The 14,171-nt window shown below is 41.9% G+C and overlaps 2 protein-coding genes across 3 annotated transcripts; one reads left to right on the top strand and one right to left on the bottom strand.

Annotated features, from left to right (window-relative positions):
• Positions 1-1,329: 1,329 nt before the first annotated feature.
• LOC146982885 (protein VCF1) lies at positions 1,330-6,181 on the bottom strand. Its single transcript, XM_085784166.1, has 3 exons — positions 5,602-6,181; positions 4,936-5,053; positions 1,330-3,647 (listed from the first exon to the last, which is right to left on the bottom strand). The coding sequence occupies exons 1-3, from the start codon at positions 5,616-5,618 to the stop codon at positions 3,426-3,428; spliced, it is 357 nt and encodes a 118-aa protein (XP_085640292.1). The 5' UTR covers positions 5,619-6,181; the 3' UTR covers positions 1,330-3,425.
• An 848-nt stretch (positions 6,182-7,029) lies between these two features.
• On the top strand, positions 7,030-13,878 carry hid1a (HID1 domain containing a). Of its 2 annotated transcripts, XM_085784163.1 has the most exons (19): positions 7,030-7,176; positions 7,875-8,024; positions 8,863-9,033; positions 9,364-9,480; positions 10,183-10,289; positions 10,402-10,518; positions 10,825-11,032; positions 11,135-11,191; positions 11,282-11,422; positions 11,531-11,621; positions 11,716-11,867; positions 11,973-12,051; positions 12,231-12,395; positions 12,517-12,744; positions 12,837-12,988; positions 13,059-13,145; positions 13,254-13,345; positions 13,534-13,692; positions 13,782-13,878. In XM_085784163.1, exons 1-19 carry the CDS (start codon positions 7,111-7,113, stop codon positions 13,843-13,845), a joined length of 2,403 nt encoding a protein of 800 aa, XP_085640289.1. In that variant the 5' UTR covers positions 7,030-7,110; the 3' UTR covers positions 13,846-13,878. The 2 variants fall into 2 exon arrangements, with proteins under 2 accessions (XP_085640289.1, XP_085640288.1); XM_085784162.1 differs by having other exon boundaries at positions 10,825-11,191.
• The last annotated feature ends 293 nt before the right edge of the window (positions 13,879-14,171 follow it).

Genomic DNA, 14,171 nt, shown 5'->3' with positions numbered 1-14,171 from the left:
GTGTCCAGCTAACACTCAGAGTGTGCTGCCCTCTGCTGCTCTCTCCATGAACATCTGGGCTCAGAGCGTCCAATGCCAACAAAATAACTTGTGCGCTATACTGGGGTTGTATCAAAGACAAGTCAGAGCTGAAGCAGCCTGCAGGGTTTTACTTTTTGTTCTATGTGAAGATTTTTTTATTTTTATGTTTTGTGCTTCTACATCCTTTGAATGACATTTAGTGTTACTATTTACATGCTGCCAGCACATATAAAAGTCCAAACTAAGCTGTTATTTTAAACAGGATGTGCAGGATAATTTCAATGTTTGGAAGACCCTTGTATACACTTACTTAAAACACTTAACTGTCCAACTGGATGACTTCTACACTACGTTCTTCGCTGACAATGCCTTGTTATAAACACTAACTTATATTACAGTGTGTGTATGACACGCAAACATGATTACTAAACATCAATAGTTTAGAAAAAAACAAAAGCCCCAACCAGAGGCTTCCTTGAATTTGCACTTTATTGTAAATTAAATTATTTCTTTTAATATGCCATAATGTTTTTCCAAAGATAAATTTGGATTATCGCTGGGAAAATATTTTCCTACACTGCTGCTAATTGCATCCTCACCACCTTAATTACATAGCGCTCACCCGCCTCTAATGCGATGTTTGCTGCTAGATACAAACGTCTGTTCAAAAGAGGCACATCTCAGATGATGCTCAGATGAAATGTTCACTTACTGCTCGCTAATTGTGCCTCTCTATACATTGATGTGCTGTATATTTGGTAGCCGTCTTTCAAGATAATGAGAAGGCATGAATTTTCATTGGCTCATTCGTCATTTTGAACTCAGTCGAGGTTAAGGGGGGGGGGCGCAAGGGAGGCAAGTAATGAGGACCCACAGTAGCCGGCAAGGTAACCGTGGTTACGTGCAGTACATTAATGTATGTAATCTGTTACTGTGTGTGTGACAAGACAAGGACATGTAGCGTGCTAATTAAAGAAACCTTTCACTGCTCCTCCCACAGACACAGGTCATATCTCATTAATGATGGTCTCAATGCATGGGGAGTCATTCATTACAGGCCATTTGGAGGAAAAGGGGGATGCAGGGAATTCCTGTATGCACATACATTACATAGCTTGAACCTAACAGGTATTTCCTCAGTGAAGCACGGTTCAAATACAGATCCCGACTCTCCGAGCATCACCGTATTCGAGTCTCACTATAGAATTTTAAGAAATACCAAAGTGTTGCCTCGACTTTTGCACCTCTTATATTGCAATTTGAAGAATTAAATATTTTACATGTAAGAGTAAAGATCGACGTTGTTCAAAAACATTATTTTTTTATTTTTGAAATGAAGGGATATTTACAAGAAAAAAAAATCAATGGCAGGTTAATGTCATGTACATTACTAAATACAAAAAATATATCATTGAAAAAAAAATAAACCCCATCTTTAAAAGAGCTTTCATTTCTGACACACCAGTCTGAAAAAATAGAAATAAAAATAAACAGCTGAGCTTACTCCTGGGATAAAGATTCAGCAACGAAACCAATCCCGCTTTAAGAAAAGGAGAGACGCACAGCCTCACGGTCAGTGCTTGTACCTGGATGTTCAGTGCACACAGACATTCATACAGAGACCATCGAATGGTAGTGCACAGGTAGAAAGGCTCGTCTGCAACTAAAACAGCATTTTAGTGGCTCCAGTAACATTGCAAACAAAGCCAGGGGAATGTCTTTTGTTACTAAAGGCTGAACTGTATCCCCTCTGGACTGAAGAACTAAATTTACCTACATGCTCAAATGCCACATCAAACAGTGCCCAATACCAAAAGAAAATAAAATAAAAATTGTCTATGACGTTTGGAAGGTTGTAGACTTCATGGGTGTTACTAAAGTTTGTTCTCTATTTGCGGTCATGAATTGGTTTGTTGTGATCACTGTACATTTTTCAGTTTATCTCACTTAACTTTATAACAATCAATTTATTCTAATTATTGTCATGATCTTGACATAGTTATCGCATCATTATACAATATCTACGTTACATTGGTTTGTATCCATAATAATAGCTAGAAAGCAACACCACTGCCAAGGATGTAGAATATTAATATTTATAAAATTTTAATGTGCCAGGTTGGTGTAGCTCAAGTATGGCGGCCCATTTGGACCTAAGCATCGAGGTCTTTGAATGGTTTGTCCTAAAAAAAACAACTTGATTTAATGGTTGGAAGGTTCACTAACGACTTTATGTTGATTCACGTGCTTCGTGGACCCCCAAGCCACAAGTCGGTAAAGTGCAGCCGGGCGTACCCACCATCCTTGGTAACACTGTTACGACAAGTTAGGGCACATCAGGACAAATACCAGCAGCGGTCTGCTGCGTTGGTCAAAAATAAATCTGTAAAGGTATAACCGGCCCTGTCAGTCTCTTTGCCAAACACTTTTACCCTGTTTGATAGGGGTTCTGTCCCATTACAAGTGTGTTTCCTGTCCACCCCCTGCTCCTCAGTGGTTAGGGTACAGTAAGAACCGATTACAGTCCGAGGAAACACACATCAACAGGGGAACAGACTTCGGGACAACACCAGCCCTCACTGTGGGCCAATGTGGAAAATTTGCTAATTTATTCAAAAACCCCTTGTCTGGCAGTGTTATGGAATCCTTTCAGTTTATGATCCGTGCTAAAACCAACTCACTCACTCTATGGCTTCCTGACTCTCCATGACATTTAAGTGAAATTTCAAACAATAACAACAACATTTTTTAACAAGATTTTAAATATTACCTAACAAATTAAGAACAGAAAATAACTTCCTTGGCCAAGTTAACACCCATGGCTTCCACAGCATTCCTGTAAAGGAGTGACTGTCTGAATATGACAACAAATGAGCAGTCCAAGACAAGTGCAAATCCTCCCTGAGACTGGTCCGTGTACTTACACAGACATCAGATTCAGCATAAAACAACCAAGTACCCTACAAGACTAAACGGGTCACACTGACCGGCCTAAAATTGTGTTTGGTGCCATTTGGGCAGCCCGAGTAGCACTGTTTTCAAACGACATTTACGACAAAACACGGGGATTCATCATCATCATCATCATCACTCAGTCACTGTAATGGCTCTGAGAGCAGCATGTAAACCAGACTGGTCAGAAATTAAGTGGATCACAAAAATGTTGAAGTGGATCACACAGTTATTATTGCTAAAATAATTATCACTTTGATTTATTTGAATGATGAACACCCTCCAGATACCTGACCAGGAGTTGGTCTCCATCCACAGATATGTAGAGCTGTGAGATATCACAGTAACTGGAGATGGGTGGGGAAGAGCTGTGTGAAGTGATTCAGCATGTGGTGCTCCGACATGCCTCAGGGACTCAGTCCTCTGGTGGCTGACAGGAGGACATTAAGTCATCATGTGTCTCTGAGGTGGCCTCGGCTCTGCAGGCTCTGGAAGTGGGCCTCCTTCAGGATGCGGTTGATCTGCAGGTAGGTCACTAGGCTTGTAGGGCCGGCCAGTTCTGAGGAGTCGCCGGAGCTGAGGGGACTGCAGGGGCCCACGGCGCACCGACTGCCACAGCTCCCAGCAGCATGTTCTGGACTGCTGATGCTGCTGCTGCTCTCGCTGTTGGATGACTGAAACGCAGATGTCATCATTAGCGGTGTGCCAGTGAACCTAGTCCACTGGTCATGACCAGAAAGATACGAGTCCGTCAACATCCCTGGAGATAAATGTCAGACGCTAAAGTGGCATTCAATTTGTAAAACGCCACCACTCAAATCTGTTTTGAGGGCCTTTGCAGAGAGAACACAATGGCCTCATCACCTAAGATGCCTTGGAAAAGAGTTACATACATATGCTGGAATGAAAGACGTGCAATGATGCAGACTGTATGACGGACAACTTAGCAAAGGCAGGATATTAGCAGACCAGAAGCAGAAGCACGCATCAAGTACTGAAACTTGATGTGTGTTAGAAAAGCATGCTTTTAAAGCCTCAGCTCTGTGAGCCGAATATACAGCCAAAGTATTTAAAGAAATAGTGTAAAAAAAAACAACAACACTTCAGGTCATTTTATGGGCATACAGCTCCTGAGCAATTATTTGACCTGTGTTGACAGCTGTACTCATTGAAAATCTGTTCTGTCAATTATCTGCAATGAGACAGATGACTGAAAATGTGGCTGCAAATGTGGCTTTTGTGTTGTTGTGACATGCTGTTTATCGACTTCCAAGCAAAGTCTGATGTGGTTCATTTGTGTTTCGAAAGCACAAGCACATGCAATTTATTTTAGTAAAAGCAGAGCTTCTATTACTACACATGTCGATCAAGAAAGCAATCTTCTGTGCTATCTGTGTAATTTGGCAAAAATAACTGCAATAACACACTCTTCACCATATGACATGAGGATTTCACATGATTTAAAAAGCGTGCCAGTGTCTCAAGAAGAGACAAAGAGGTTCAACAGATTAAGTAATACAAGAACAAAATGCTCGTTTTAGCTCCTGGATCTGCCAGAATGTTACTACTTGTGATATCTGATATCCAGTTGCAGTTTTGATTAATAATGTTAATAATAATCAATTTTGCTTTGCATTTACTGTTACCACTGGCAAAAGTAAGTTACACTTACACATGGTACAGTAAATTACTGCATGATTTGTCTTCAGCCACCAAATACGACACATTTGTGTGGGTACATGCAACACTCACAATATGGTATGCATGACTTACCTGTCAGTTCATATGAATTTAAGTTAATACCTATTTCATTTGTTTGTGTAACTAAGAGCAAGTGATCTAAACTAAACTGCTGACACCTAAATGAATCAAGGACAAGTGTTTTCTCAGTTTCAATTACAGTTTGATCTTCTTCTTTTTTTGTTAAATTAAAATTATATATCAATTGACATAAATTTGTACCTCAGAGTCCCAGGCATCCCGGCCTGGCTCAGGAGAAAGAGGATGAGCTCTGCTCTGTCTTTTGGCTTGGGGCACCAGGTGGCCATTCTCCTCACCACCACCACTGCGCTGCCGTTTCCTGTTTGGGCACACATTAACACATATATATTTATGCCATCACCGTGTTGGTCACAGTTTTATGTGTCGCCAATTTATAAAAGAGTGTGAAGAAGCGTTTGAGACCAGAGTAGGTTAAAGCAAGGACACAATACATCGCATCTCCTGCGATCATCTTTCCACTCGGTTACGCAAAAGCGTATACATAACACTATAGTGACATCATATTAAATGTTAAAAGCATTACATAATGACTGACTGCATTGCGAGCTACGCTACTGTATCCAAAAAGCTAGCTGCGTAACGGTAACGGTGACTCAACAAAGACAGCAAATTGAATCATTGTCAAAGTCATAATGGATGTGTTGATGGCCTAACAAATGCTGCCCGCATTTATGATTGACGATCATCTGTAAGCATTTTCCAATGACATATAAATGGCAGCAGGTAGCGGCTATTGAGGGCCCATACCACCACAATGACGCTAACGTTAACGTTACTCCAGTATTTGATTGAGAATACGAGAATATATGTTTCGACCTTAGATTAACTACGGTATAGCGTGCTCACCTGTTTTCAGTCAACATATGATGACACTAAATCAACCACGACGAGTTTCCTTGTTATGTTTGCTCCGACCTAGACTGGAGGTCCCGGCGGCTGCTCGATGTTGTCGACTTGAAAACGTAGCTGCTTGTTTCCTGTCAGTCGATGGCCCGCGTCACCTGAGTTAGCAAAAACTAACCTTTTCTGGCTAGCTAATTACGCTGAATAATGACGCGATGCAATTCGTCATCTTGGCTAACATGTAACACACATAAAGCGATTTAGTACAAAAATATTACGCGTTCAATGAACCTAGAAGGTCGGGGTTAACGGGTTAGCTAGTCCCAAGCGCGTTATCATTGGTTACAAGCTAACGCTAACGTCACCGCTGGCTAAAGCTTCTTAGCTGACGCTGTTAGCAGGTTAGCTGACCACAGCGCAGGTCGCAGCGTCGGTGTAATTTCTGTCATGCGAGGCGGGATAATCTTTCTGCCGCAGCCGGAATAAAAAAATACAGCTCCTTTTTAGCTCAATTTAGCTAACGGTATTAGCCCGTGAAACAACCAACCGCCGTAGTTGTGTTTACATGACACTGCGGCTGCGCGAACCCGACATAGATAATCGGTGGTGCTTTCACGGGCCGTCGGACAAACGAAGCGCGTATGTTGTGAAATGTTGTGAATTCGAGTAGAAGTAGAGCCTGCCGTGGATCGAGAGATATAAAGAGTAGTGGACGTAACAGTTATACCGATAATAATTGTTGCAAAATTAATCCACACCCCGTTGATTTGTGTGGGGTTATAGGCATGTTTTAAGCTTTAAGGTAGGCCTTATCTGATTTCGGAAACGCGATACTATTTAACGAGTAGCACTTGAAGGCAGCATGAAAAGACGCTTGCGCAGATTTTGCAGTCTAGTGTGAATGTGCCTACCTGCTAAACAAGGGAACTGGTTATACATTTAATGATTCACGTAAGTTTACCAAACGCCATAGCTTTAGTGTCCTGCTTTAAAGCTATTAACAGTATTCAACCAGCACCACAATTGGAAAATCTTAGCCCATGGCCTGATACAATATGTTTTTTTCACCCCCAAAAGATGTCGCTGTTTAGGCTACAATAGAAATATTTACCCCACACATTAGGTAGGTAGATGTAATATTTGCTTTATATGTTGAAAATGCCATGTGTTGTAATAAAAACAGGTAGGCTACTATAGACTAGCAGAGAGTGAGCAGAAGCCCATCTCCCAATAAAAGAGTAATGGCTATTTTATAATCCCCGTATGCTATTTAATGTCATTAGAAAAATATTCTATTTTCGTATTCAAAATGCTGGCCACAGAAACATCCACTCGTACTGTAAGGTTGACATCTTCTCAACCCGGAAGTTACACCCTGTAGTGCAGCCTGTCCAGCCAGCCAATAGTGAAAAAAAAAACGCCTCCGCCAATGACTCAAGCGAAAGACGGAGGTGAGATTACCAGGGATTCAGAGCAGCAGCGGTCCTGTTAGTATAAAGGGAAATAATCGCAATGGGCAGCACCGACTCAAAGCTGAACTTCAGGAAAGCGGTGATTCAGCTGACAACCAAAACACAGGTATATGCGCTTTCAATACAATTGAATAAAGGATGACATGGAGAGGAGAGGAGAGACCTAGAGCCGATGAGCGCACCGAGCAGCATCACCGAGCAGATGAGATAACGCGTTTTTTTGTAGAGGAAAACAACAACAACACTTGTTTTGCATATTGATCTTAGAATAAACATTGCTTTTACATAATCTAAATGTTAACACGATCGATGATTAGACTGCATGCACCGAACACCAAATAAATAAACTGCATATTGTCATTTTGATATAGCCTAGGCTACTGTTGTATTTAATGACGATCGATTCTGCGACGCAGATCAAACCCTCATTCAATCTGTACATTTGCAGTTTTGGCGATAAAATAAATGATGGCGTAGCTGAATCAAAGCTGGTGACGCAGGTCTCGAAATGACCACGTTTGCAGATGCGGCAGGTGGACTGCTCTTGGATCAGTATGGCAGATAATGCCCCCTCAGAACAGAGGTTGTTTACATTGCCATTAGTGACGCCCCGGGTGAGCTGCACAATACAAAACTAAACAATCGCGTATGGATTATGATGAAAAGGGCAAAAATATATATTTGAACGCACTACAACAGAATACAAAATCAGTCAGGCGTGTGTTTATTTTGAATTTCAGTGACATGAAATATTCTCCTTGGCTCATTTCTAAGTGAAGTGAAATGTAAACATATTTTCTACAGCCAGTGGAAGCCACAGACGATGCCTTCTGGGACCAGTTCTGGGCAGACACCACCACTACGGTCCAGGATGTTTTTGCACTGGTGCCAGCTGCAGAGATAAGAGCTGTTCGAGAGGAGTCCCCCTCAAATTTAGCAACCCTCTGCTATAAGGTAGTGCTCACAGAAAACATCACTGCTAAATGCAATATAATTCCCTTTTTTGCATGCTTGTGTGACAGCATTATTTTTGAAACAATGCAGGGTTGTGTTGTCCAGCACTTGTATCTGTCAGTAACTCATACTCTCAAATGTAGGAATATGTGAGTCAATTCCCCTTCCTTTCCCCCTCGCTTCCTGTCTCTAGTTCCCAGCTTCCATTTGAAGCTGCCTATCAGAAACAAAACAGGCATACTGGGTGCTTGCAGCCCTAATTAAATAAAGAGGAGGAGAGAAGGGCCCTTGATGAAGGGTTGATTCAAAGGGGTTTGTTAACTATTTTCGGCAGAGGCTGCAGCATGCTGTTGATGAAATGTAGATAATGAATTAAATCTAAGTAAAAAACAAAAAAAACAACAGCAAATGTCCTCGTCTCAGTAGCAAAATATTTTCATTGTCAAAGGAAACACAATGTAAACATGCAGGGCACTCCTCAGTGTAAATAATAGCAAGTATAAACAGACATTTTGCTTCTCAAAGACAAAAGAATTGTCCAGTTGATGGCACAAATGAAACATATTCCATTAAAGGTTAGTGGTGATGTTATAAAACTGTGATGAGTTCTAATGGAAAAACATGATGCCAGAGACAAATATGTTTATATCATACTGTGCATGTTCACTGTGCAAAACCTCATTAGCCAACTGCGAACCAGCACCCATGTTGCTGAAGCAAATTGGATTACTAAAATTGAGTTAAAATTGAGTATCGGCCGGTGGTAAAACAAACAAAGAGGGTACCTGCCTTACTACAGGTTGCCATTACCACACATTCTCATTGCTTGACTCTTCAGGCCGTGGAGAAGCTGGTGCAGGGTGCAGAGTCTGGCTGCCCGACAGAGAGGGAGAAGCAGGTGGTCCTGAACTGCACTTGCATCCTGACCCGCATCCTTCCCTACATCTTTGAGGACCAGGACTGGAGGGGATTCTTCTGGTCGACGGTGCCGGGCGCCGGGCGGGCTGGGGTGAGTGTGTAGAGCAGATGGGAGGATTAAACATGTCTAATCAGGCAGCAAAATAACATGCTTTTGTTTGTTACTAAAAATATACCCCAGAAACAAAAATACACAGTTCTCTGTCACTCAGCTGATTGTTTGTACTGGTTTCCTCATTCTAGTTCTTAGGAGGTACTTACCTTTTTTCCCTGTAGAGCAGGAACAATATGATGCTGTTATGTAATTTAAGCTGCACTTAGTCATGAATACATTTTAATTTTGCCATTTACGTCATTGTTTTTCTCAATGAATGAATGGGACATCTGGATTTAGTCTCATAGATATGTCCCTCCCTCCCAGACAGATGAGCTGGATGATGATGACGGAGCTCGACCACTGGCCGAGTCGCTCCTCCTGGCCATCGCCGACCTCCTCTTCTGCCCTGACTTCACTGTGCACAGCCACAAGAGAGGCCCCGTGAGTACCCGGTGTCCTAAAACACTGGAAGTCCAGTGTCATCAAAATGACACCTCAAGTGCTGTTGCCACACTGTGATAACAGCGGCACAGAGGAACATAAGCAGTTCACATTTTCCTCCCCTAGCTGTAATTTGATCGTTTTTAAAGGTTAAATGTATTTTTTGAGCATAGTTTCCTCCTTCCTGGTCTTAAGTTGCCCATCTAACCTGTCATTCAAGTTTGTCTGAAGAGAGTGTACAGAAAAAGATTGAAGTGATTGATATACTCATTGTCACCAGGGAAAATTCCTTCTGAGTAAGGAGTTGCATCACAGACTGCAACTCTACAGATCACAGTGAATGCTCTTGAGGGATGTAAATGTTGGTAAACTGTACTATGCTCATTGTTTGCCCTGTTGTTACCCATACCATATCTTGGGAAATCCACTCAGGTATAGCTCTTCATAGAGCTCCATTGAATGAATCTGTTCTCTGAAACAAGCTATGTTCAGTGATAGTGTCAAAGGAGCATACGTCCAGGTATGGCAAAAAAAACAAAAACAAGGCTATGCATTTAACAATAATAACCCCATAATCCTGACATTTAGTTGTCCAACCCTCACTATATATTAACAATAATTCCTGGAAATAGATTTAGATGGTAAAGCTTAACTATATTAGATAAAAATATGTTTTTGTTTGTTTGTTTTTACTCCGTCCAGGACTCGGTAGAGAACATGCAGTCTATAGACAGCTGTGAATACATCTGGGAAGCAGGGGTGGGCTTTGCACAGTCCCCTCCTCTCAACTACATCCACGATCTGAACAGGTGAGTAGGCCAGTTATGTCCAGCTGTGTCCAGCTGTGCTCATCACAAACAGTGTTTACTCTGCCATATATGTTGGATTGACCAGCTTTACGTTTCTCTGACCCTTTTTCAGGACAGAGCTGCTGAGATTGTTACTAACTTGCTTCTCCGAGGCCATGTACCTGCCTCCATCATCAGACAACAGTGTCCTGAATCCTTGGGTGACTTTCTTCTGTTCTACAGAAAATAGGTGATGTACAAACACCACATTTTTCAGACCATTCAATCATATTTTGTGATTAAGTTTCAAAATAAAAGCTTCTAAGTGTACCTTTAATTAACTTTTCTCTCTATGATTTTACTATGTCTTCCACCTTATTTCATAATCATGCAGATATTATACACAAATGCATTTTCACAGCTTTTTTTGGTTGACCAACAAAGGACAGTTCATTACAATAACAAATTACAGTAGGCCCCATATTATAATTTTAATGAAGAAACAAGACTGAGGACCATGATTCACTAACATTAGAGTCCATGTCTTTGTCCGTAGGCATGCTCTGCCTCTGTTCACCTCTCTGCTGAATGTGGTGTGTGCCTATGACCCGGTGGGCTACGGTATCCCGTACAACCACCTGCTCTTCTCTGACTACCGGGAGCAGCTCGTGGAGCAGGCCGTGCAGATCCTTATTGTGACGCTGGAGCACGATGGAGGGGTTCCCCACCGCCCTGCCTCCCCATCAAGCATGGAGGAACAAGAGGTAGTACGACACATTAGACTGCAGGAAAAAATAAAAGAAGAAAAGAAAACAATGGAAACTATGTTTCATTTCAGCCAGTTGAATTTCTGTATCTTTTTTCAGTCTACAGGCCCTGAAAACCTGTTTGTGAATTACTTGTCAAGGATTCACAGAGAGGAGGTATATATCAACATTTCTATAAAATAACCAAAGCTTTTCCTAGTAAAAAAAACACATTTATCCAAAAGTGTTGTGTTCTCCTGTTGGCAGGACTTTGACTTTGTACTGAAGGGCCTAGCTCGTCTGCTGACCAACCCTTTGACTCAGACGTATCTGCCTAACTCCACAAAGAAGATCCAGTTCCACCAAGAGCTGTTGGTTTGCTTCTGGAAGCTGTGTGACTTCAATAAGGTCTGGAAGAATTATAATGAAGAATTACTTTGGTCAGATAAGGCGTTTAAAGTCTGTGCTTTCTTTGTTCAACACAGACCTCTTTGTTTTTATTTTTTTCTATTACAGAAGTTCCTGTTTTTTGTCCTGAAGAGCAGTGATGTCCTGGATATTCTGGTTCCGATACTCTACTACCTGAATGATGCCAGGGCTGACCAGTGTAAGTCTCACACCAGTGTCCATCAGTGTCCTTGCCCCTAACAAGCCTCTGTGTCACATGTAAAGTTATTCTGATGCGTTTCTCTGTGGTGCAGCCCGTGTTGGACTCATGCACATTGGCGTGTTCATTTTGCTGCTGTTGAGTGGGGAGAGAAACTTTGGCGTGCGCTTGAATAAGCCCTACTCCGTCCATGTACCTATGGACATCCCTGTGTTCACAGGGACTCATGCAGATCTGCTCATAGTGGTGAGACACCTGCTATATTTCATAATCCGGAACAGTATTGTTGTGAATTGCTTTCTAATTAAGAAACAGCTCGTGTTCACTGCTGTCACTCTGTTTGCTTTGTAGGTGTTTCACAAGATTATCACCACAGGCCACCAGCGTCTCCAGCCTCTGTTTGACTGTCTGCTCACTATTGTCGTCAATGGTAAATTGCTTTGGCGCCATCTGTTGGACAATGCAGGGATTTCATTTGCAACATGAGTTCTCAATAGCTTTCACTTGGTATATTTAATTGAAAAAAAAGAAAAGAAAAGAAATATAGTTATTGTAAACACAATTATTGTTTTGTTTTTTTCATGAAAATTTATTTTGTCTGTTCTACAGTGTCTCCCTACTTGAAGAGTCTTTCCATGGTTGCAGCAAATAAACTGCTCCACCTGCTGGAGGCCTTCTCCACTACCTGGTTTCTATTCTCTGCTGCCCAGAACCATCACCTTGTATTCTTCCTTCTTGAGGCTTTTAACAATATTATCCAGTACCAGTTTGATGGTGAGAGAAAGCTTGACTGTTGCAAGCATTGGAAACTTAGAAAGAGCTTTTGTTTCTTACCTTGTGCGGACACATCAGCTTGTATAAAAAAAAAAAAACCTGTCCATTCCTGCACCTCCAGGAAACTGCAACCTGGTGTACGCCATCATTCGCAAACGTAACGTGTTCCACCAGCTGGCCAACCTGCCCTCTGATCCGTCCTCCATTCAAAAGGCTTTGCAGAGGAAGAGGAAGTCGCCAGATGTAATTTCCCGCACAAGCTCCCAGGAGACAGTATCCATGGAGGGCTCTCACCCTGCTGTGCCAGCAGAGCCTGGTACACTGAAGGCCAGTCTGGTTGCCATGCCAGGTACTGACTGTGTACAGTATGTATGCTGTGTACTCTTTGAGTCTATGTTGTACACAGCTATGGAATGTTGTTGTTTTTCTGTTTCCTGTTAGGCATTGATAAACTCACAGAGAAATCACAGGTGTCAGAGGATGGCACCATGGTGTCCGTCCCCAAGGCAGATTCCCTACACAATGCGCACCCAGACCAAAGTGCAGTCGCTGGAACCAGTGATACGGAGTCTAATTCGGGCAGAGATAATGAAGTAAGTGTGTTTCTATGTGTATGTGATGTTTGAATGGCATGTTGGTAAATCTATTCCTTCACATCATCAGGATGTTTTCTACACTGAGCAAGAAATGGAAAGAAGACGTTTGTCAAGTGCATCCTCAACATCGTTTTGGGCTCCCACACCTGACTGGGTCAGTAACAGCTTGTGCTCCCATCCTTGCCTTTATTTTTTTTCTGTATGCGTTTGATATAATTTAACACAGTGAGTAAATGATACAGATTTATCTCCGTTTCTACAGGTGCTTTCCTGGAAGTGTAAGCTACCTTTGCAAACAATCATGCGTCTTCTACAAGTGTTAGTTCCCCAGGTGGAGAAGATCTGCATTGACAAGTATGTAAACACAATGTCTCTGTTTTTGATTAGAATATGTTAAGTTCATTTTGTTTATTTCTCTTGTCTTGGACAAAAAGAGCAATGCTGCAGTACAAAAACAAAAACATATAATGCATGTTTTTATGTAAAGGCTGAGCTTCTTTTGAAATAGTACCAGAAGGTTTTATGCTCATGTTTTCCTGCAGGGGTTTGACAGATGAATCAGAGATCCTGAAGTTTCTCCAGCATGGCACATTAGTGGGCCTACTGCCAGTTCCTCACCCCATCCTAATCAGAAAGTATCAGGCCAACGCAGGCACGGCCATGTGGTTTCGCACTTACATGTGGGGTGTTGTCTATTTGCGGTGAGTCAGACATAAGAGCTGAGCATTATGCAAATAGTCATCTTTCCACACTGACTAAAACTAATGTATAAATCTGTTTTTTCTTCCAGCAATGTGGACCCTCCTATCTGGTATGACACAGATGTTCGCCTGTTTGAGATTCAGAGGATGTAGACAGGCGGCTTTTTGACTGAAGAAAAAAAATAACACGGGACTTTTCACCACCAGGGTTCCTCTTCCCCTCAGCATCTGGGTTCCCAGTAAACCTCACTGTGTTTAACTTGCCAACATAATCATTTGTTTTCATAATGCTTGCCCCTTACACCAATGACTTGGGTTGGAGAGTTATTCAGATGAGTAGGGAGATGATGCTCAGACTAAGAGGACAGAGGATAGGATTTTCGTTGTTGCCAATAAACAACTGCATTTGTACATTTCTTCAGACCTCAAGACCACAGAATGTCTGTCAAAGCACTGAGAAGACTGGAGCCTTTGTGCTT

This window comes from Trachurus japonicus, chromosome 8 (genome assembly GCF_045865225.1).
Source record: "Trachurus japonicus isolate A0001 chromosome 8, Traja_1.0".
Lineage (NCBI taxonomy): Eukaryota > Metazoa > Chordata > Actinopteri > Carangiformes > Carangidae > Trachurus > Trachurus japonicus.
This window is presented reverse-complemented; position numbering and strand designations above follow the sequence as displayed.

Coding starts and splice junctions, on each gene's coding strand:
- LOC146982885 (XM_085784166.1), bottom strand. Junction 3,648..4,935: donor GGGATGCCTGGGACTCTGAG/GTACAAATTTAT, acceptor TCTGCGTTTCAG/TCATCCAACAGCGAGAGCAG.
- hid1a (XM_085784162.1), top strand. CDS start 7,111: ATGGGCAGCACCGACTCAAAGCTGAACTTCAGGAAAGCGGTGATTCAG. Junction 12,989..13,058: donor ATTCGGGCAGAGATAATGAA/GTAAGTGTGTTT, acceptor TCACATCATCAG/GATGTTTTCTACACTGAGCA. Junction 13,146..13,253: donor GGGCTCCCACACCTGACTGG/GTCAGTAACAGC, acceptor CCGTTTCTACAG/GTGCTTTCCTGGAAGTGTAA.